This window comes from Panthera uncia (assembly GCF_023721935.1).
Source record: "Panthera uncia isolate 11264 chromosome B3 unlocalized genomic scaffold, Puncia_PCG_1.0 HiC_scaffold_1, whole genome shotgun sequence".
Classification (NCBI taxonomy): domain Eukaryota; kingdom Metazoa; phylum Chordata; class Mammalia; order Carnivora; family Felidae; genus Panthera; species Panthera uncia.
The window spans coordinates 57,704,708-57,726,980 of record NW_026057582.1 but is presented as its reverse complement, the minus strand read 5'-3'; the positions used below and the strand labels follow the sequence as shown (position 1 = coordinate 57,726,980).

The 22,273-nt window shown below is 36.6% G+C and overlaps 2 protein-coding genes across 14 annotated transcripts in view; one reads left to right on the top strand and one right to left on the bottom strand.

Annotated features, from left to right (window-relative positions):
* The window catches only part of MIA2 (MIA SH3 domain ER export factor 2), a 108,429-nt gene extending 94,086 nt beyond the window's left edge, over positions 1-14,343 (top strand). For all 12 annotated transcript variants that reach the window (XM_049611576.1, XM_049611574.1, XM_049611575.1 and 9 more), the window contains 4 exons: positions 6,419-6,541; positions 11,515-11,573; positions 12,466-12,700; positions 13,776-14,343. In XM_049611576.1, coding sequence (XP_049467533.1) covers positions 6,419-6,541; positions 11,515-11,573; positions 12,466-12,700; positions 13,776-13,942 — 584 coding nt within the window. In that variant the 3' untranslated portion in view covers positions 13,943-14,343. The remainder of the gene's footprint in view (positions 1-6,418; positions 6,542-11,514; positions 11,574-12,465; positions 12,701-13,775) is intronic.
* A 5,991-nt stretch (positions 14,344-20,334) lies between these two features.
* The window catches only part of FBXO33 (F-box protein 33), a 45,342-nt gene continuing 43,403 nt past the window's right edge, over positions 20,335-22,273 (bottom strand). Inside the window, exons 5-6 of one of the 2 annotated variants that reach the window (XR_007453435.1) lie at positions 20,606-20,701; positions 20,335-20,500 (exon numbers count right to left, since the gene is read on the bottom strand). Coding sequence is in view for 1 of the 2 variants with exons in the window: in XM_049611592.1 (XP_049467549.1) it covers positions 20,684-20,701 (18 nt within the window). In the remaining variant the exon portion in view is untranslated. Of the gene's footprint in view, positions 20,702-22,273 lie in introns of both variants that reach the window. The other variant, XM_049611592.1, reaches the window with a different exon arrangement.

Sequence of the window (22,273 nt, the reverse complement as noted above, 5' to 3'; positions counted from 1 at the left end):
AAATAATTCTTGCGAATTATACCACAGAGAAGTTACAGTTAATTTCTACTGCAGGTATTAATCAGAGTAATGATTTGTCATACATAAATGAATCTAGTAAGAATCCAACAAGAAAGGTATTACTTATGTCTAAGTTCATATAAATATTTTTGGTAGTATTTTAGCTGAGAAAAAAGTAAGAAAACCACAGATACTTTAATGAAACAAAGTTTTAGTTTTTTTTCATGTTTTTATTCCTTGGTTTTCTTGATCTCTCAGTGCTCCTTTTGATTTTAGTGCACTAATTTCAATATCCTTATACTCCTATAACTGGCCACACAGCCTCCTTTTCCATCAGGAAGAAGTAATAGAGAAGAATGAAGAATCTTAATTCTTTGCTAGAATAGACAGATGTAAATTAAAGGAGGATTATGTCACTTCCCCTCCTTTTTTAAAGCTTTAATATTTTTAGAGTTTCTGTTAAAAGAGCAAGAAGTATGTATGTAGCTTCTCTTATTTTTGTCATTGCTTATCTTTTACTAGTTTGGATAAGATATGTGAGGGGTAGCAAAGAGATTTAGCAGCTCTACCTTGATAGTATTATGAATTAAGTCTGGTCTTCAGCCTTGGATGTTTAAAAACATGCTTTATCTCTTGAAGAGCTGAATAAGATACATACAGCCAAATTGAGGATGATAGTTTTAAATTTTACCTTGAGAAACAAAAGCAGCATAAAGCCAACTTTAGATAGCATTAGAAGTGCAGGCATAGATTTTTACTTTACTGGCTCTAATTTGTAAACTTTTATGCAGATAATTGTTCTTTATGGCGAACATTCTTTTATACAAGATTCACTTGATGAAATAAGAGTTGGTCTTAAGTTAGGCCCATTTTGATCTTCTTGTTGAGATTTTGGAGTCTTCATATACTTAATAAGGTGTCCTAACAGCTTCAATGATGCTTTTATCCTCTTAGGGAATGGTATTTGCTTAAAAGTTGTTTCTACATTTTTGGGCTACCTCTTGTTTTGGAGTGTATATCTCCTGTATCACTATCACTTCTTGTAATGATCCTATATAAATTCTAATGATTCGTATTGGTTGTGTTTGGTAGACAGGTTACTGCTATACATGTTTAACTCTAAAAATCTTTAATTTTCCAATCTTTATGAAGAGAGTAGATTGAGGAGAGAGTAGGATGTGGGGAGAAATGTAGACGATGTTTTGAAAAATTTTGCTTTCTTTTTTTTTTTTTTAATTTTTTTAATGTTTATCTTTATTTTTGAGACAGAGGACAGAGCATGAGCAGGGGAGAGGCAGAGAGAGAGGGAAACACAGAACTCGAAGCAGGCTCCAGGCTCTGAGCTGTCAGCTCAGAGCCCGACGCAGGGCTCGAACTCGACAACTGCGAGATCATGACCCGAGCTGAAGTTGGATGCTCAACTGACTGAGCCACCCAGGCGCACCAAAAAATTTTGCTTTCAATAAAAGCGAGAGATGAAATGGTAGCTGGGAGGGAGAGTTTTTCTTTTTTTTAAGATGGAAAATATTGCAACATTTATTTACTGATGGGAATAATGCAAGGTAGAAAGTGAAATTGATGATGTATGGGAGAGAGTATAATTATAAAAGTGAAACACTTGAGTGGTAAACAGAAAAGATGGGATCCAGAGTGTAAGTGAGAAATTAGATAGGAGCTAAGTCACTTTATTCATTTGAAAAAGAAGGAAGGCACAAGTAGGTACAGATGTAGAGACTGGGTAAGGGTGAGTGAAGCTGTCTAGTTCCATCAGTTCTTGGTGTGGCAAGATCATTAACTTGGGATGAGAGGAGGGAGTTGTCAGAGATTTGAAGAGAGAGAAAAAGATACACAATAGCCATTTAGTAGAGTGAAGGAACTCAAACTTCACTGGGGTGTAGTATGATTACAGGGCAGTGTTGAGTATCTATTTGAAATTTATGGTCACAAATTTGAATGAGACCAGTCACTATTATGCTTTAATATGGTTTATAAATATAAAAAGTTTAATTTCTCATGTAGTTACTTTGGATGCTTATTTTGCACCAGTTATTAAGTGCTTTTATTGATTGTTCTAACACTCAGGAGTGTTACTCCTGTTTTATGGAAAAAGGAACAAAAGCAAAGATAATGTAAAATCTTGCCTATTACCTTCTAAAATTGCATGTTAATATTTGCTTCAGGTGTGTGTGTGTGTGTGTGTGTGTGTGTGTGTGTGTGTGTGTGAGAGAGAGAGAGAGAGAGAGAGAGAGAGAGAGAGAGGGAGAGAGAGAACATGTAAATAAAACATATAAAGAAAAAAATAGCACACTATATTAATGAGTTTATTCTACTTCCTTTCCTGGAGCCATTACTATCCTTCTTTCCCAGAGGTGACTACTCATGCATTTAGTGTGTGTAAACTTACAGACCATATATAATTAAAAAAAAAAGTCCTTTTCTATTTTATCAAGTTTTTTATCAACATTATGTTCTTGATTTCTTTCTATTTTAATATAAAGTTTATTACCTTAATTACTATATAGTATTTCTGTATATAAATATACCACAATGTATTTATCCAGTGTTCTTTGATGAGCATTTAGGGTGTTTCCAGTGTTTCGCTGTTAGTAACAATGCTGCAGTTAACACCCCTTGCATATATGTTATTTAGAGATGAGCTGAAGAAATGAAATTGCTGAGTAATAGGATAAGCATATTTTCCTTTCCTTTCCTTTCCTTTCCTTTCCTTCCTTTTCTTTGTTATTTTAGAGAGAGCGAGAGAGAGAGAGAGAGCGAGCATGAGCAGGAGAGAGGGAGGGAGAGAGAATCATTTTTTAAAATGTTTATTTATTTTAGAGAGAAAGAATGTGCGTGCACAAGCAGGGTAGGGGCAGAGAGAGAGGGAGAGAATCCCAAGCAGGCTCCATGCTCAGTGCAGAGACTGTCGCAAGGCTTAATCCCAGAAACCATGGGATCATGACCTGAGCTGAAATCAAGAGTGGATTCTCAACTGACTGAGCCACCAAGGTGCCCTGTTTTTAGTGTTAATAGATGTTGCCATATTGCCCTCAAGAGTGGCTGTACATAAAGGATTTGAGAGTACTTATTTCTCCAATACTTGATATAAAACTTTTTGAATATTTCCAGCAATAGGAGTTAAAATTATTATCTCCTTTTTATTTGTAGTTCTTTGATTAGTGAGCTTGAACATCTTTTCATGTTTATTGGTCATTTGTATTACCTGTATTTATTTGCTGCAAATTGCCTGACTCATTTTATTTCCTGCTTGCTAGCAATTCTTTTTATTTATTTATTTATTTATTTATTTATTTATTTATTTATTTTTATTATTTTTGAGAGAGAGAGAGCATGTATGCAAGCAGGGGAGGAGCAGGGAGAAAGAGGATCCCAAACAGACTCCATACTGACAGCAGAGAGCCTGATGTAGGGCTTGAACTCACCAACTGTGAGATCATGACCTGAGCTAAAGTCAGACGCTTAACTACTGAGCCACCCAGGACCCCATTCATAGGAATTCTTAGTACATTTTGGATACTAATCTTTTGTCTTTTGCAATACTCTATTGGTTTGTTATTACGCATGCTCTTGTTATACATAAGTTTCAAATTTTCTTATAGGTAAGTTAATCCATGTTTATTTTTATGGAATTTTTGTTTTGTTTAAGGCCTGTCCCTAGATCAAAATGATATTCTCTGTTCTTTCAAAAATCTTAAAATTTTGTTTTAATTTTTAAGTTTTCAATTTGGATTTGATTTCTGTTTTAGTGTTTAGTGCGAGGAATTATTCCATTGAATAGACAGTTATTTTAATATTATATATTGGTTCATCAATTTGAGATATTACTTTTATCTTAAATGTCCATATTTGCATAGATCTATTTCTTAGACATTCTTTCTATACCATTGGTCTCTTTATTCCAGACTCGTAACCTATCTGTATCAATGCTGCTATCATCTGCTTTCTGGAAATTTCGCTTTTCATTCCATTTAAATTCCTTAATTATTAGGATAAACTATTTTTTTCATGTTGTGAGTGAAGATGTTTATTGTACTTGGTTATTAGGCAGTATTAAACCTAAAAAAAATCCCAATCCTTTATCCATCTTTATGCTTCTCTTGTTAACCAACTTAATGTTTCTCTTATGTGATAGAACCCCAGATTATTAAAATAGGTACTGAGGGAACTATCACAGTCCAAGATTTGTTATGGAATGAAAAGAGATAAACAGCATTTTTATTTAACATAGATATCTTGGATTTTATTCAAATTCTTAGTTTATGAAACTGCTTCAGAATGCTGTGTACACTTATTGGCAGCCTTTATTCATTTTTTCCCCTGATCCTTTTCCTTCTCCCATTCTTTCTTCTTAATCATGTCTTCTTTTATAAGGGTGGTAAAAAAACAAAGGTAAGCAAGCAAGGAACTATGTCTTTATTTTCTCTATTTTAGTCTCATTGGTTATAGCTTTATCATATTGCATGTGTGTATGTGTTTGTGGGCGTGTTTATGTGTGTGTGTGTGTGTGTGTGTATTTGTGTTTGAGCATAATACGCTGCTTACTTGTTCATCTGTCCTTTTCTCTCAGGGCAAGCTTCACCTCCTTGGTAACAACACCATTTCTGATTCCTCCAATCAAAATTCATTAGGCTACCACTCATATAATTTGTATACCTCTTTATTAACGCATTGACCACACTGTATTTATTTCTGTCACCATTAGACTATGAAAGCATGGACTGTATCAAAACCAGCTTTGTATCACTACTGCCACGTACACAATAGGTCTTGGTAGATTTAAGGAGTTAATTATATTGGCCAGTGGAGGGCAACATGGGTATATGATTTATAAAATAGTAAGCTTGTAGCAAAATTTTTTATTTCTGAGGTTGCTGATATTGTGGAGATGTAATTTAGAAGGAAAATAATGATATGGTATGGTATCTTGAGACTTGATTAAGAAAGAGCTGGGAAGTTTTCAGGTTTACCCATTTTTATCCCCTTGGCCAAATTCTGCCATTTAATCCCATGTTTGTGGTAGAAAGGGAAAACTCCTTTTATTTTTATTTTTTTAAATTTTTTTTAACGTTTATTTATTTTTGAGACAGAGAGAGACAGAGCATGAACGGGGGAGGGGCAGAGAGAGGGAGACACAGAATCTGAAACAGGCTCCAGGCTCTGAGCCATCAGCCCAGAGCCCGACGCGGGGCTCGAACTCACGGACCGTGAGATCGTGACCTGAGCTGAAGTCGGATGCTTAACCGACTGAGCCACCCAGGCGCCCCAGGGAAAACTCCTTTTAGATCTCATTGGTTATATTGGCCTTTCTTTTCACTGGGCTAATTCAGACTCATAGAGACAGCTTTTTGCTAAGATTCTGAAAGGGGGAGGAAATGAGCCTGAGACTGTCCAGATCTTTCTCTCCTAATGCACATCCTTTGACCCTTGGGAGCTCATTAAATATAATTCTATTAACTCTGGTTGATGCCAAGTGGTTTTCATGGCTTTGTGTGGGAGAGGTGTGTCAGTAAGGTCCCTTGTGGCTGAGTCAGATGAGGGGTGACCTATCCAACATTGTATGGAGTTCGCATTATGAATTGCTGCTTAGAATAGTCATGGAAGGCAATTTGCAGCTGTTTTTCCTTATCCATCTGGATAAGAGAGAGTCACATAATTCACCCCCTTTGACTTTCCTCTTATTTTTGGAGTTGGGCATATCATACCTAATGTATAGAAATCTGCCATTGCCTAGCCAAGATGAGATGGACTACTTATATTTTTTCAAGAATGAGGAGTTCTACAAGGACCCAGGAATGATCATTTTGTTATCATAAGTGACACCTGGGGGCAAAGGTGGTTAGCTGTAGAAGCACCTGAGTCAGAGTCTGTGCCCAGATTTGTGTCTGTCTAGGTGTCCTTAATGTGAGCATTGTGAACCTTCCATTCATCTATTGAGTGAGAGATCTTCCCCTTTCATTTTGGAGGGATGCTAAATTCCAAAATATTGAAGTTACTAAAAATTTCATCCTTGATGACCTCTGAATAATACTTCTTGCTTTGGTGACTATTTCTTTTATCATCGTCTATTCTGCTAAATTTCTTGATATGCTTACAACATACTCTCTTTTTTCTTTGTCAGTAGCGATCTTCTCAGTGATGTTTTTGATATTTTGATGTATTTACTTCCTTCACTGAACTGAAACTTTCAAAATCTAGAGTAGCATATTATAATTGTGTTTACTACAAAGGTAAAGTTATTGCCTTTAGTAAATAATTTTCCTAAAATTACTTACTATTGTCTACCAAGAATATAGGTCAATTTTTAGGAAGCAAGAGAAATGTCTATATTCAATATATTAAACGTAAGTAAACTTGATTTATTTTTATATTGATGAAAATATTTTAAAAACTTATTTTCTAGGCCCACCATATCCCGATCCATCTCTTCCTCCACAAAGGCAAGACAGATTTTATTCTAATTCTGGTAGACTGTCTGGACCAGCAGAACTCAGAAGTTTTAATATGCCATCTTTGGATAAATTGGGTAAGAAATACTTTGTGTATGTGTATGTGTTTTTTAATAATGATGGCACACTAAAGAATTGGGAGCTGAAAAAAGGACTAGTAACTGCTACCTCTAATAGCTCTTTTTAAAAAAAATTTTTTTTTTCATGTTTATTTATTTTTGAGAGAGAGAGAGAGAGAGAGAGACAGAACGAGTGGGGAAGGGTCAGAGAGAGAGGAAGACAGAGAATCTGAAGCAGGCTCCAGGCTCTGAGCTTTCAGCAGAGAGGCCGACATGGGGGCTCAAACTCATGAACCATGAGATCATGACCTGAGCTGAAGTCGGACACTCAATGGACTTAGCCACCCAGGTGCCCCTACCTCCAAGAGCTCTAAATGCCAAAATCTTTCCTGAAAACTTTCTAGTTTTATGTTTCTTGATATATTGTTTGTACCCATGGCATCTGCATATATGTTAATGTTTGGTTTGGGCACTATTGTAATGGGTCTACTATATGTACCTCTGATGGCAAATTTTACTCTATTCCATGATTAATTATAAAAATTTTTCCAGTCCACTTACATGTATCCTGTTTTGTAATCAGGGAGGGTAAGCTAGTATAAATGGATATGTGAAAATCCACCAGAAAAATAATTTGGATGCATGCTCTGTTGCTGGTTTAACCAGTTACCTTATTTAGTCATTTCTTACTTAGATAGATTTAACTAACATTTACTGAGTAACCTACTATTTGTCAGGCACTCTTTTTAAAAAAAAAATTAAAAAAAAAAAATATTTATTTATTTTTGAGAGAACACAAGCATGGGAGGGGCAGAGAGAGAAAGAGACACAGAATCCAAAGCAGGCTCCAGGCTCTGAGCTGTCAGCATAGAGCCTGACTCAGGGCTCGAACCCATGAACTGTGAGATCATGACCTGAGCCAAAGTTGGTCACTCAACCACGTGAGCCACTCAGTCTCCCCAGGCACTCTTTTCTTTAAACCACCTCACAGCAAACCACTGAAGTCGGGAAATATATATATCCAGTGTATCAGTCAGAACTGTTTAACATTAAAAAAATGAAAAGTAAATAGAAAATTAAAATAAATTTATTGGTAGAAGGTTTCCTCAGCAAACGGAATTTTATTTATTGTAGAAAATCAATCTTTTGAATAATAAGCAAAGAAGCAGATGTATGGCCTGGAGTTTCTCTTATTAGTTATAATGAAATAAATTCTTTCTAACTCTTTGGATTTTGAGATTGTTTTCCCCCATTAATTCAAGCTTAATGGAGTGAAAGTATTATGTGATTAAATATTTATTTTTAAACTAATGCTATTTAAGATTTTTTACATGTCCTTTTTTTGTTGTTATTGAATAATATCCCATTAATCAGATAATTTTTAAGTGACTACTATTTAGAAGGTGCCCTACATGATGTGGCAGATAATGTAATTATAATAAGATGTAGTTTCTGCTTGTAAGAAGCTAGTAATTAAATGCGGAGAAAGAAATCTTTATCTTTAATTAATGCTGATCAGAATAGTACGCTCCATTAGAAAATATGCTGTGTTCACTGAGAGAACTCTCATGTAGTTGAAGGATCAAGGAAAACTCCATGAAGGAGGTAGCATTTGAGCTGCTTTTGAGGGAATTTGAAAAGTTGGTTGAGAGGTGGGGATCTGTGTCAGTAATGATGAACAGCATAAGTAAAAACAAAGAAAAGAGCTCAAGTCATTGATGAATAATGGTTATAAAACTGAGATATTAATCACTTGACAAAGTCTTATGAGGTTAAGTGAATTAATATGTGTTGAAGTACTTTGTAAATAGAAAAGTTCTGTATAAACTTTTGTAAAAGTTCTATAAATATATAATAATAAATATTATTATTGGTTTGTCAGTATATGTCACATGGAGAAGAATGATGAGAGTTCTGATTGAAACATATTAAAATCTGACTAGCACTAGTGCTCATAAACATTTGTTGAATGAAAGTGAATTATTTAATCTTCACAATGAACCTATGAAGTAGACGCTATTGTCTCATTTTATAGATGAACAAATCAAGTCTCAAAATGGTGCTCAGGTAGGAAGTATCAGAGGCAAGACTTGAACTCAAGCTTGTCTGTGTCCAGAGCCATGGTCTTGATCCCTATCCATTATTGAAATGAGATGGTAGTGGATCTAACTTTTGATGCACTAAATGTCTATAGAAAGCTTACCATTTGACAGGTGTTATGGTAGTTGCTGTATTTCAGTGGTGAATAGAGCTCAGCATTCCTTATAACTTGAGGTCTAGTAAAGACCTATATGGAGTTACACTACAGAGTAACAAAGTAATGAATACAAAATGCTATGGGACCATATGGGGCACTTACCAAGATGAGGTATTGGTGTTTCGAGTGTGGGATAGTTAGAATTTTCCTGGAGTACATTTAAGCTGAGAATTAAAGGTCCAGAATTAGTTGGATCAAAATAATGGCAATCATGTTCTAGGAGAAGAGAATAGCATCTTTAAAGATGCTATGAAGAGTTAAGACGTCCTAATAAATTATGGCTGCCACATGGAGTGTGAGTCAGGGAATACTGAAACAAGTAGTAAGAAGGTTAAGCAGTGCATAGAGTTCTTATGGCCTTGCAAAGCTGGTCAAAATTTGGACCATATTCATAGGGTAATGGACCATATTAAAGGATTTAAAAATGACAGTATCATCAGATCTGTATTTTAGAGAAATTACTGTCGTTGTATTATGTGAATGGATTGGAGGGAGCAGTCAAGATTGGAGGCAGGGTAGCTTTTTAGGAGACTGTGACAGGAATCTACATGGGTAAGGGTGGTGTTTTAGCAGAGGGGAGAGATAGATGTGAACAGACCTAGAGAAAATAGAATTAGGAGGATTTAGGATTGAAAGCATGTGGGATTGTGGGGGAGACGAGGAGTCTTGGCTGATGCCCAGGTTCCTGGCTGTGGCATCTGTGCCATTCATTGAAAAAGGAGCAGCAGCAAGTTTGACAAGAAAGATTATAAGTTGCATTTTGAACTTAAAAAATTAGCAACACCTGTGATACACCTGTATGAATATTCAAATAGGCAGTTCAAGCTTTCCGGTCCTAGGGGAAATATCTAGATCTGAATTACATGTCTGGAAATCATTAGTAGTATATATCAAATTACAGCTGTAGGAGTGGATGGGATTTTTCAAAAGAGAATGAAAGAATAGGGCTGAGGTAGAACTCTGAGAAGACCACCATTTAAGGATGTTAAGGATCTTAAGGTAGTGGAGCCCACCAAAGAGATTGAAGAGTGATTAGCAAGGACAGATAGAGAGAAAGAAGGGTACCATTACAAAAATTGAAGGCTGAGAAGATTTAAAGAAGGAGAGAGTAGTCAACAAGGATGAGAAATAATATAAAATGAGGACTAAAGTGTCTTTTAATTTTCCACAAAAGTAATTTCAGTGGAGTAGTGGATGTTGTAGATAGATGGCAGTGTGAGCAGCACAAAATGAGAGGCATTCCAAACAATATATATAGAACAGTTATTGATTAGAGAAGGGTAGCTGTAGGGGAATTTTCTTTTTCTGTCTCATTTTTCTGTCTCATGTAGTTGGGAGAGACTTGCTAATAGAATGGGTTTAGCTGAAAGGGAGGAGGGAGGTAACAGAGAGGAAGATCTCTGAGGAAGCTGTAAGGGTGGGATTCTGAGCACAGAATCAGGGTCAAAAATCATCTATAAGGATCCTTTTCCATGATAATAGGAGGAAAGATGATAGGAATATAGTTGCTGATACATTTATTTGTTTGATTACAAAAAGTTAAGGGAGTTTCTAAGGGACTTAGTGTAGTAGGTTTGAAGAGAATGGAGGTTTAAAATGCTGAGGAGAAACATGATGTGGAAGACACAGAAAGAAAGTTAATCACTAAGCAGCTGAAAGTATGGCTAGAAATCCATCAGCTTGGAGTGGAGCCTATCTATACACGAATCTATGGTTTATTTTACCCTCAGAAGTGCTAAATAGCTCAGGTATAGGCAGAATGGAATCAGAGACTTGGATTAATCTAGGGCTGGAACATTGTCAGGCACATGTAAAATATGGCCAGTGGGGTAAGGACATTGATGACTGGATGCAGTGATGGACTTTGAAGTCCAGTTAATTAGGGAAGAAAATGAGGAGAGGAGGAAACTGAAGAGTTAGACCAAAGGACTGGAAGCTTCAGTGACAAGAACAGGTGTAGTGAGAATAACTAAATGAGTAGGCTAGGCAAGGATAGGTAGTTGTGGTCAGAGAAGAGGGTTGTTTGAATTTACCTTCTCATAGACTGAGCAGTTCTTGATGATAACAAAGTCCAGGAACATTTATTTCAAATAATGGCTAAGTTCAAATGCTAGTCTGTGTTACCTGATGGAGGAATTAGGAAGGTAGAATGAAGTAGTGAAAGGAAGGAGGGAAGAAGAGAGGGAGGGAGAAAGGAAAGGAAGGAAAGGAGGAAGAAGGGAGAGGGATGCTACCTTCCAGAAATCTCCTTATGATGCTCTTACAGCAGGGTTGCCTAGGAACAAGCCACAAAAATCTCTGCCATGTGCCTTTGCAGAACTTTGAATGTGCCAAAATTTCCAGTGTCCTAAAGCTGTTCTTGTGGCCCTAATGCAGGATGCTGGTAACAGGCTGGTTTAGGTACTGACAGGGGGAGTGGGGAAATATCAATTCTTTGTGATCTGGAGGTATTCTAGGAATGATCAGTTATGTATTAAAAAAAAATTTTTTTTTAAAGGTTTATTCATTTTTCAGAGACAGAGAGAGACAGAACATGAGGCGGGGAGGGGCAGAGAGAGAGAGGGAGACACAGAATCTGAAGCAGGCTGTGAGCTGTCAGCACAGAGCCTGACACGGGGCTTGAACTCACAGACCGCGAGATCATGACCTGAGCTGAAATCAGATGCCTAACTGACTGAGCCACCCAGGTCCCCCTACAGTTATGTATTTTAATTGGTTTAATTTTTATGTTTAGATGGGCCAATGTCTTCAGAAATGGAATCCAGTAGAAATGATAGCAAAGACGATCTTGGTGTAAGTATTGAAAGTGGAATTTTATCCATGTATTCAGGAGCTTTCCAGTCTCTTGGTTTACTAGAATAGAAATTTAGCTGGCAATATAGTGTTGATACAAAACTACTTCTCCCATTTTGACAACTATATATACTTCCTGCATAGCATTATAGCTGTTTCTTTTCTGGATTGTACTCTGTGGTGAAAATGTACAATTTACAGACTAGAATCTTAGTTTACTAAAGTTAAACGAGAATTTGGATTTTTCCCCCTTGGATTTTTATTTCAATGTTTTAAAGTATATTTTTGTTACTATGGTTACAATTTTTGCTTTTGGTCACTTTATGTTGAAAATATAAACACCTTTTTTTCAGTATATGCTTGATAAAGAATGTATATTTTGATACTCTTCAACTATTTTTCTTTTTTTTCAAGTTTTATTTATTTATTTATTTATTTATTTATTTATTTATTTATTTATTTATTTTGAGAGAGTGAGTGTGTGAATGGGGGGAAGGGCAGAGAGACAGGAGAGAGAGAATACCAAACAGGCTCCACGTTGTCAGCACAAGCCCATTGTGGGGCTTGATCTCACATTGTGAGATCAAGACCTGAGCCCAAACAAGAGTTGGATGCTTAACCGACTGAGCCATCCAGGTACCCTCTCTGTTTTATCTTTAGCCAGAATATTACTTTGTTTTGGTTAAAACTGTTTTCTTTTGAGTTAATATTTGTGATAGCAAAAATCAGTCTGATGTAGAAAACTGAATCTTTCTCAGGGGACTGTTAAGACTGTTATAGACTGCTTTCTGGCGAGGTGCCTAGGTGCTTTCTTTTAAACCTAAGGTTTTCAGGAACATTACTGCAAATTTTGCTGTTGTTTTAGTGACTGCTGTATGTCAATTTGTTATAGAATTTAAATGTGCCTGATTCATCTCTCCCTGCTGAAAGTGAAGCAACTGGCCTTGGCTTTGTTCCTCCACCTCTTGCTCCAATCAGGGGTCCATTGTTTCCAATGGATACAAGGGGCCCCTTCATGAGAAGAGGTCCTCCTTTTCCTCCACCTCCTCCAGGGAGCATGTATGGAGCTCCCCGAGATTTTTTCCCACCAAGGGATTTCCCTGGCCCACCACATCCTCCATTTGCAGGTATGTTTTTTTTCTTTGAACTTAATATGTGTTTTATAGAGTAAATCAAAGATATAATTCTACTTCCTATTCATATACTAAGTTTTCTCACCACAAGTATACTGTTATTCTTCAAATTGGGAAGGTAGCCAACTATTAGTAGACTGTAATGAGGCTTCAACTTGATTCATCCTAATGATATGGGAATTACTCTGTGTTTCAGTAATTGGGAAAATCATTGGCCTTTTGTAGCAGTCTTATGTTAAGACCAAAATTATTTATATCTTACTTGATAGAAACCGGTTACTGCATCAATTAGTAAAAATAATTACAACATATATTTTAACATTAAAATTACTGGCTAAAGTGTTTTTAAAAGTCTTTTTCATAAGTAGTTCCTATGTAGTCCTACTTATTTAAAACCTAAAATATGTTTATCGTGTTTGGACTAATTGTTGAATTCATTGAAATTTTTTCATAGCGTCACATATAAGAAAAAAGGAATCATTTTTTGCTTTTATATCTATACATTGCCGTTTAGAACTATAGGTTTCTGTAGAATAAATACATGGTTACCAAACACTAGGCAGAAGGTTGTTATGTGCCTGATATGGTTATTTCTCACCTTATTTCTCCTCTATTTTAAAGGTTAAGGTGAATTAAAGTGAATTTTGGGGAATTCCAAGACAGTCTTTGATATAACTAAATGTTTTAGGATAATATTCAATTAGAATTGGAAATTACTGATCTGAATTTTAAGTCTGGTGAAAATTACATTACATAAAAACTTTTAAAAGTAATGTTTATATATTTTGAAATCATTTCTGTTCTTTTCAAAAATGTTAAGATGTTAGGTTTTCATAAAATTAAAACTGTCTAAAATTAATGATATTCCCTTCAATCCTATGCAGTTGAAGAGAGAGAGTATGTTTTTTTCTCAGTGTTGTAAAAATTCATTTGTTAGCTCAAATAATTATTCTAGTGTCACTTTTTGAATATAAATATAGGTACTGTAAGTTATAAGCTAATCATTTATTAGGGCTGCGGTACAGGTGCTTAAAGTTAAAAAATGTCTTTTACCAATCTCTTTGAACAGTGAGAAATGTCTGTGCACCGAGAGGTTTTCCTCATTATCTTCCCCCAAGAGCTGGATTTTTCCCCCCACCCCCACATCCAGAAAGTAGAAGTGAGTTCCCATCAGGGTTGATTCCACCTTCAAATGAGCCTACTACTGAACATCCAGAACCACAACAAGAAACTTGACAATATTTTTGATCTCTCTTCAAAAGTAATTTTGACTTCTCTCTCATTTTCAGTTTAAGTAACTGCTGTTACTTAAGTAATTATACTTTTGCTCAAATTGAAGCTTAATGGAATTTTAATTCTCAGGATAGTATTTTGTAAATAAAGATGATTTAAATATGAATCTTATGAGTAAATTATTTCCTTTTTATTTTATTCTAGATAGTATAATTATTTTAATTTGATTAATGAATTCACTATCACATAAACAATAATGGGAGTTTTATATATGTAATCTTGCAGTTGGGGATGTTCTAAACTCCAAAGACTGTGTCTTTTTGCCAAGAACTGTATTTACTATGGTTGTAGACAAATGTGAAAGTAACTTTATGCTTAATTAAATAAATTTTAATTGACTTAAAGACTTGTTTGGTATTGATAATAATAAAATCAGCTAGTTTTCCCTAAATATGACTCCCTAAGTTAGTTTTTTCACTTTTCCCAATAGCTTTGGGGCTCAAAACTAGTGCTTTATATGGGTTTTGCCCATTTGATTATCTTACCAAGAATGTGCACTCTTTCTTCGAAGTGAACATGAATGACCAAAGCAACAGGTTAATACACTTAAAAGTCAACATTGATTATATATGTATTTTAAAGTTTTATTTATTTTTGAGAGCGAGAGAGCACGCACAAGCCGGGGAGGGACAGAGAGAGAGGGAGACACAATCCAAAGCTCCAATCCAAAGGCTCCAGGGGCTGAGCTGTCAGCGCAGAGCCCCACGTGGGGCTCGAACCCGGGAAGTGTGAAATCATGGCCTGAACTGTCGTCTGATGCTTAACCAACTGAACCACCCAGGTGCCTCAACGTTGATTATATTTCAAAGAAAACTGGGATATTGTTTAATGGTAAGTTTTTAGAATTTGGATCTTCACTCAGTTCACTGGGTGTTCACAGTTCACTCAGTAGCATCCTGTACGGTTTTCTTTCTGGCTTGCTTTTCTTTTAATTTGTAAGATATTTACTGTTTTTAGTGGGGAATGTTGAAATTCACTATAGGAATATTGTATTGGGACTCAGTTTAATATCTTTTCAATGTTTCCTTAACTCAGGTTTGTATTCTATTATTAGTCTTCGTGCGCATTAATATGATTATGAAAGGAAAGATAAGTATAGCTAATAAATATTACAACACTTATGTTGAGAAGCTGGTTGATTTTATTTTTTTTTTTTAAATTTTTTTTTTCAACGTTTTTTTTTTTATTTTTTATTTTTGGGACAGAGAGAGACAGAGCATGAACGGGGGAGGGGCAGAGAGAGAGGGAGACACAGAAGCGGAAACAGGCTCCAGGCTCCGAGCCATCAGCCCAGAGCCTGACGCGGGGCTCGAACTCACGGACCGCGAGATCGTGACCTGGCTGAAGTCGGACGCTTAACCGACTGTGCCACCCAGGCGCCCCTAGAAGCTGGTTGATTTTAGTTTAGTTGTTTACTTGGAAGTTTTCTTCAGTGCCAAAACACAGAAGATTAAATATTCTTTTTTTTTTTTTTTTAATTTACATCCAAGTTAGTTTGCATATAGTGCAATAATGATTTCAGGAGTAGAATCCAGTGATTCATCCCCTGCGTATAACACCCAGTGCTCATCCTGACAAGTGTCTTCCTTAATGCCCCTTGCCCATTTACCCATCCCCCCACCCACAATCCCTCCAGCAACCCTCTGTTCTCTATATGTAAGAGTCTCTTATGTTTTGTCCCATACTGTTTTTATATTATTTTTGCTTTTTTCCCCTTATGTTCATCTGTTTTCTAAAGATTAAATGTTCTTGAACAAAGCAATCTGTACTTGTATTGGAACCCTTCGTGCCAGCATTTCCCCAGGTGTTCTCTGGAACACTTCTTGTGAGGTATTTCTACTTCCTCTCCATTCTCACCTTCGCCTTAGGAAAAAGGGCTAAACAGAAAGGCTTCATGAAATGAATTGTTTGGATAAAGTATTATGAAGATTGAGGACTATAAGACTATCATTACACTTAGTGTTTAAAAGCCAGGTTTTAGGGGAAATAGATTACTTTTTTTTAATGCTTATTTATTATTTTTGAAAGAGAAAGCACAAGTAGGGGAGTGGCAGAGAGAGAGAGGGAGACACAGAATCTGAAGCAGGCTCTGCGCTAAGACACAGGGCTTGAACTCACGAACTGTGAGATCATACAGAGAGCCGAAGTCAGACGCTTAGCTGACTGAGCCACCCAGGTGTCTCTAGACTACTTGGAAATTTGTAAAGTCAAAGGAAAAAGAGAAACAATAGTGATGGAGAACATTCCATTCAAGTGGAACTTTTTTGTTTGCACCAGGATGGAGAACTATTTTGACTTAAGACAGAAGAGAAGAGAGAAGAGAGGGCAAATCAAACATGAGAGAGAACAGCAATAAAGTGAAGAAGCAAAATCATAGAGGAGGCAAGGAGAACAGTTGAGAGCACGGTAGAAGACAGAAAGACTTGATATGGGCTGAGTAGTTTAGAATACTTTGGGGTTCCAGAGTAAATGAACATATTTAGCTTTAAAATATTTTTTAATTAAAGAACTGTAACCAAATGGGGATAAATCAAATAATAGTATTTTAGGATGAATAGCAAGTTTTCTCCCATTTATTTCTTTTTCCCAATTATACTTCCTAGTTAGGCTCTCTTTTAATTCTTTTTTCCTATTTAATTCTGGTGGTTTTAGAATTTTAGAAGGTATGCTTATGCCTCTGATCCTTGATTTATCAACTTGATTTATTACATTTATCAGTTCATGTATTGATTCCTTGAGATGAAAAATTAGGACTTCCCACACACTCTTGCTATTCCCATTCTCCTTTCCTCTTCATTTTTGATATTTATCCAAGTTAAAGTTGTCTGTTGTTACCTTTGTAATTTTAAATTAAACCTTTGTTAATAGTTTTTTCCTTTATTCCTCTCCCCACTTCCCCAACTCTGGTCAAAATCCTATTTTCTTTTAGCTATACATTATATTTTCAGGGTTGCTAATAATAATATGCCTAAAAGCATAACCATCTTCTATACTTGGTCCATAGTTGAACTAAAATTCAAAATAAACAGCATTTACATCATTATCATTATTTAAATATTGTTCACTATCAGGCCAAATTATGTATTAAGTTTACATTTCCTTCTCTGTGAATCCCAGTATCATTTCTGGGTCACCCTTAAGAGAATATTCTTAAATATCAAGGTCAATGAGTGATTTTTTTCTTACCCCACTCTCTTTTCCTGTGTTTATCAATAATAGCCTAAAATAATGACATATTTTGGTTAACTTTATACTTGAGCCAAGTCCTCTCTCTCCCTTCTTTTTTTCTCTCCCTCATATTATTTGCCATTATCATGTGTTAATTAAAAAATTCTTCATGTCTTTTCTGTTGTGTGTTTTACTATTTGTACTTTTTATTAAAAAAATTTTTTTAAATGTTTACTTTTGAGAGAGAGAGACAGACAGACAGACAGAACACGAGCAGAGGAAGGGCAGAGAGAGAGGGAGACACAGAATCTGAAGCAGGATCCAGGGTCTGAGCTGTCAGCACAGAACCTGACTCAGGGCTCATACCCATGGACCATGAGATCATGACCTGAGCCGAAGTCAGACACTTACCCTAACCAACTAAGCCACCCAGGTGCCCCTGTTTTCTTTTTAAACATTTTAGTCTTGGAGTCCTTTGTCCTCCTGTTGCAAACCAGGCTGATTTCTAGGCCTATGAACAGAGCCTGCCTTTTTGCTGATTTCTTGGAATTACTCCTCTGTTTCATAGAGCCTCTATCTTGCTGGGGTTTTTTGTTTTTGTTTTTTAAATTTAAGTGTTTTGCTAGAGTTCACTCTCAAGTTATTTCCTTAAAAAGGACATAGGGAATATGAAATCTGAATCTTCCTCATGCCTAAAATCTCAACCCTCCACTCCCTTTTTTGTTGTTTATACTGGTATAGAATTCTAAGTCAGAATTTTGAATACATTGTTCTTTTAACATCATTTTAGTACCAGTTAATATCAGTATAGTGTTCTTTTTTTTAACATCCATTGTTGCTGCCGAGAGGTCTGAAGGAAATTTGATTCTGAGGATGCCTGGGTGGTACAGTCAGTTAAGCGTCCGACTCTTGCTTTCAGCTCAGGTTATGATCTCACAGTTTGTGAGTTTGAGGCCTGTGTCAGGCTCTGTACTGACGGCACAGAGTTTGCTTGCGATTCTGTTTCTCTCTCTCTCTCTCTCTCTCTCTCTCTCTCTCTGTCCCTTCCCTGCTTGCTCCTCTATCTCTCAAAATAAATAAAAATAAACTTAAAAATTTTTTTGATTCTGTTGTCTTTGTTGGTAACCTGATTTTTTCTTATAAAACTTTTTAGGTTTTTTTCTTTATCTTTGGTGTTTTTTTGTTGTTGTTGTTTATTTTTGACAGAGAGAGACCCAGCATGAGTGGGCGAGGGACAGAGAGAGAGAGGGAGACAGAATCCGAAGCAGGCTCCAGGCTCTGAGCTGTCAGCACAGAACCCGACGTGGGGCTCGAACTCACAGACTGCGAGATCATGACCTGAGCCGAAGTCGGACACTCAACCGACTGAGCCACCCAGGCACCCCTATCTTTGGTGTTCTAAAAACCACAGATTGCATCTACATGTGAGACTTTTTTCACTCATTTCTGGCTAGTCCAGGTCCTCTGAGCAGATTCCAAGATGGAATTAGACATTGAAGAGATTTATTGAAGGAGAACACCTGTGAAGGATTAAGGGGAGATAGTGCAGAATTAGGTGGAGAGAACCTTTCAGATTGTGATTCAGATTGACATCTGTGAAGAGGAGAGGAGGGAAGGAAGGAGGGGTGTGTAGGAAGAGCCTCTGATTCTAGTGCAGCTCCAGGAGAGCCCGAGCTGGGCCCATGGCAATCCCCAGGACAAAGATTGCCTGGTTAGAGGAGTCCCTCACTGGGAAGGAATGGCTCTGCTCTAGGACCCTTGCATGTTCTGTTCCTGGGTGGGAGCACCCCTAGAGAGAACCCGATCTTGGTGTGAATGCTGAAGGTGCAGCAGCTAGAGGCCGGCAGCTGACGGTACTTGCAGCAGTTTCTCTCTTGAAGGCGGGATATGACTGGTGTACTCCTGGCTGCCACATTGTGTTAGGCACTTAAACTATGAAGATGTGTGTCCCAAAACTCTGGGATTTTTTTTTTTTTTTTAACGTTTATTTATTTTTGAGACAGAGAGAGACAGAGCATGAACAGGGGAGGGTCAGAGAGAGAGGGAGACACAGAATTGGAAGCAGGCTCCAGGCTCTGAGCCATCAGCATAGAGCCCGACGCGGGGCTCGAACTCACGGACCTTGAGATCGCAACCTGAGCCGAAGTCGGCTGCTTAACTGACTGAGCCACCCAGGCGCCCTGGGATGATTTTTTTTTTTTTTTTTTTGGTAAGTTCCTTTTTTACTTTTTCTCTCAAATTTTTCATCTCTTTCCCTACCCCCCTCTCTCTTTTTTTTCCTGGAAAATTTTCTCAAGTATATTTTCCAATCTTTCACATAAAAGTTTTTGTTTTCAGCAATCATTACTCTTTGAGAACATTTTAAATTCTGTTTTCTACTTTTTTCATAGATCCTGTCCTTTTTGTGAAGATCTAATCTTTTGAGTTTCTCTGTTGTAAATTAGAGGTTTCTTAAAAGTGTTTTTCTGATTTATTTTTTTTCTCTAGGGTTAATAATTCTTATTTATCTTGGGCTTTTTCTCCTTATATACTTGGTTAGCCTTGAGTTTGAAGACGAACTGGTTGGCTGATGCTAGCTTATACATAACTCTTACTGTGCAACAAAGGATAGTTTTCTTGTTTGGTTTCTTCCTGGGAGATCTTTGTGTGTGTTGGGACAGGTGGTGGGACATGGAGGGTGGGGGTGGAGACAGAATCTGTGACTGACAGGCTTTTCCTTAGGATGACTGATAGGGAGCTGGCTAATTGGGTGTAGGTCCTCCAGATAACAGAATTAGAAGGGCTTCCTTCATCTAGGATACCGCCATTCACTCTAGAAGTTTTGCTTGTTCCAAATGGCTTAATTTCTTTAGGGAGTATCTCTCTAGTATTTTAGCTGGAGACCAGTCCTGGCTCACTGCCTTGTGCTTGGGCTTGTGCAGGGAAATGGTAGTACCAACTTTTAGGTGATCTTTGTTCAGATCTTCAGGTAATCTCCCTATTTTCACACTCATACCCCAGTTGTGTACACAGTATACTAACTGGCTCTGAGCCCATCTTCAGACTCTATCAGGCATACTGACTCTCAGCCCCTGATAACAGATTCTAGGCTGTAGCTTTCTTGACCTATTTTATCCCCCAACCTAATCCCATCTGTTCTTTTGTCCCCCAGAAAATTTTGAAACATCATTTGTTGGTGACCTCTTTTATTCTTTTCATCTTTATGGGGGTCTATTTCTCTTGGCTCTTCTTTGTGTTTATTTCAGTGGGGCCTTGAAGGGCAGGTGGTGTAAATGGACGTGCTTAGTCTGTTACCTTGAAGCTTAAGTTTTCTATTGTTGCTGTTGTCACCATCTGCAAGGATAGTTAAAGGAGTAGGTCAGAGTTCAAGATAGTGGACTGAGTATTCGTTATTTTGGACTGATAGGCAGTAAGCTTGGACATTTCAGGAAAGAATACCTTTTGGTCCTGTTTGGATAACTTTTTCTTCCACTTTGACGTTCTGATTTTTTTCAGTGGAAAATTTCAGTAGAAAATTCAGTAGAATACATGGTCCTATAAGAAAAGTTAAAATGGTCAAAAGCACAAGAAAGTCCAAGGTCACCACCCACCAAAGCAAAACCACTTTTTGCATTTATGTTGTACTTCCTTCAGTCTTTTTACCCTTCACATATCTTTTGTATTATTGTAATTATGTGTGTCTATAACTTTATATTCTTAACTGTAATCTAATATAAATAATTTTTATTAGTCTTTGTAAAATCATTTTTAATGGTTGTTTTACTTTCCTTTTTGTGAATATAGTTTACTTGACTATTCTTGTTGAACGCTTAATCTGTTTTTTTTTTTTTTAGAATTTTTAAAGAATTAAATAATGAAAGTTTAATATCTTTCTGCATAATATCTTTACCCCACTAGATTTAGGATAATTTTTTAGGGATATATTCCTAAAATATATTCTGGGGCCAGAATTTGGGACTGGGGACAGAGGATTGTTAAGAGGAAAGGAGATCACATTCTTTGGAACCAGGTTAGTTGAAAAAAAAAAGTTTTTTCTTTTTAAAGCCAGTTTGTAGACATGATTAAGATGATACAAATTATTTTGTGAGTATACTTGATGATTTTTATTCTGCTTCAGGTGTGGTTCAGGGTTTACTATGAATCTATTTAAAAAAGCATCTAGCCTTATAACCTTTGCAAACTAAGCTTCCTATTTTTTTTTTTTTCCCAAGTAGCAGCTCCTTGGACAATTTGATATAAGTGCTACAAAAGAGATGGTGTGTTTTTTGGTGGAATATGGGAGCTCTCTGATAACTGTCTGTAAAGAACAGTTAAGCTTACTACATTGTATTATGTTTCTTGCTTGTAAGACAAATGCAACTGAAACGAGTTTGAGAAAAATCAATGGAATAAATGCTGGTTTGTGTAACTGAGAATTTCACAGTTATATCCAGTGGCTTAAATTATGTCATCAAAATGTGGTCTTTCTCTTCTAATCTCTTAGCTCCACTTTTCTCTGTTAGTTTTATTCCCAGAGATATTATCTGCCCATGTAGTTGCAGCATCTTTAGATTTATATGGATGCAATAGTTAGTGTTTAAAATCCCAGGAAGAGAGATAGCCTTTATTTTGAAATTTCCAGCAGAGTTCCTGGAGATGGCTCTTACTTTTCTGCCTTGGAGTAAAGTTTCATTTCCAAACCAGCGTTTTGTGGTTGGAGGATGGGATCAGGAGCTCTCTCCTTTTGTTGGACAGGATAATCCCAGTCTGCATTACATGGAATAAATTTTCTGTTAGAAGAAGGGTTCTGTATGGATTGCTGGGCAGGCAGAAACAATAGGGTCTATTACACACAGGAACAATCTTGCACCTCTTTTCTAGAAAGCTATTTTTTTTTTTTTAAGGTTTCCAACTTGATGTATACTACTCACCTTTGTGTGGAAAATGTAAAAAAAATATTGGTGCAGGATAGGTGTGAAGTATTTTCAGAGCTCAGGAATTGTTTTGGTAATACCTATGTCAAGGATGCATGAATTTTAAGTTAACGGAGCATAGTATGTATCTAGCACAATAGTATGATGTGGTTGCTAGAACAAATTGAGGATTTAAAACTTTTTTTTTTTTATT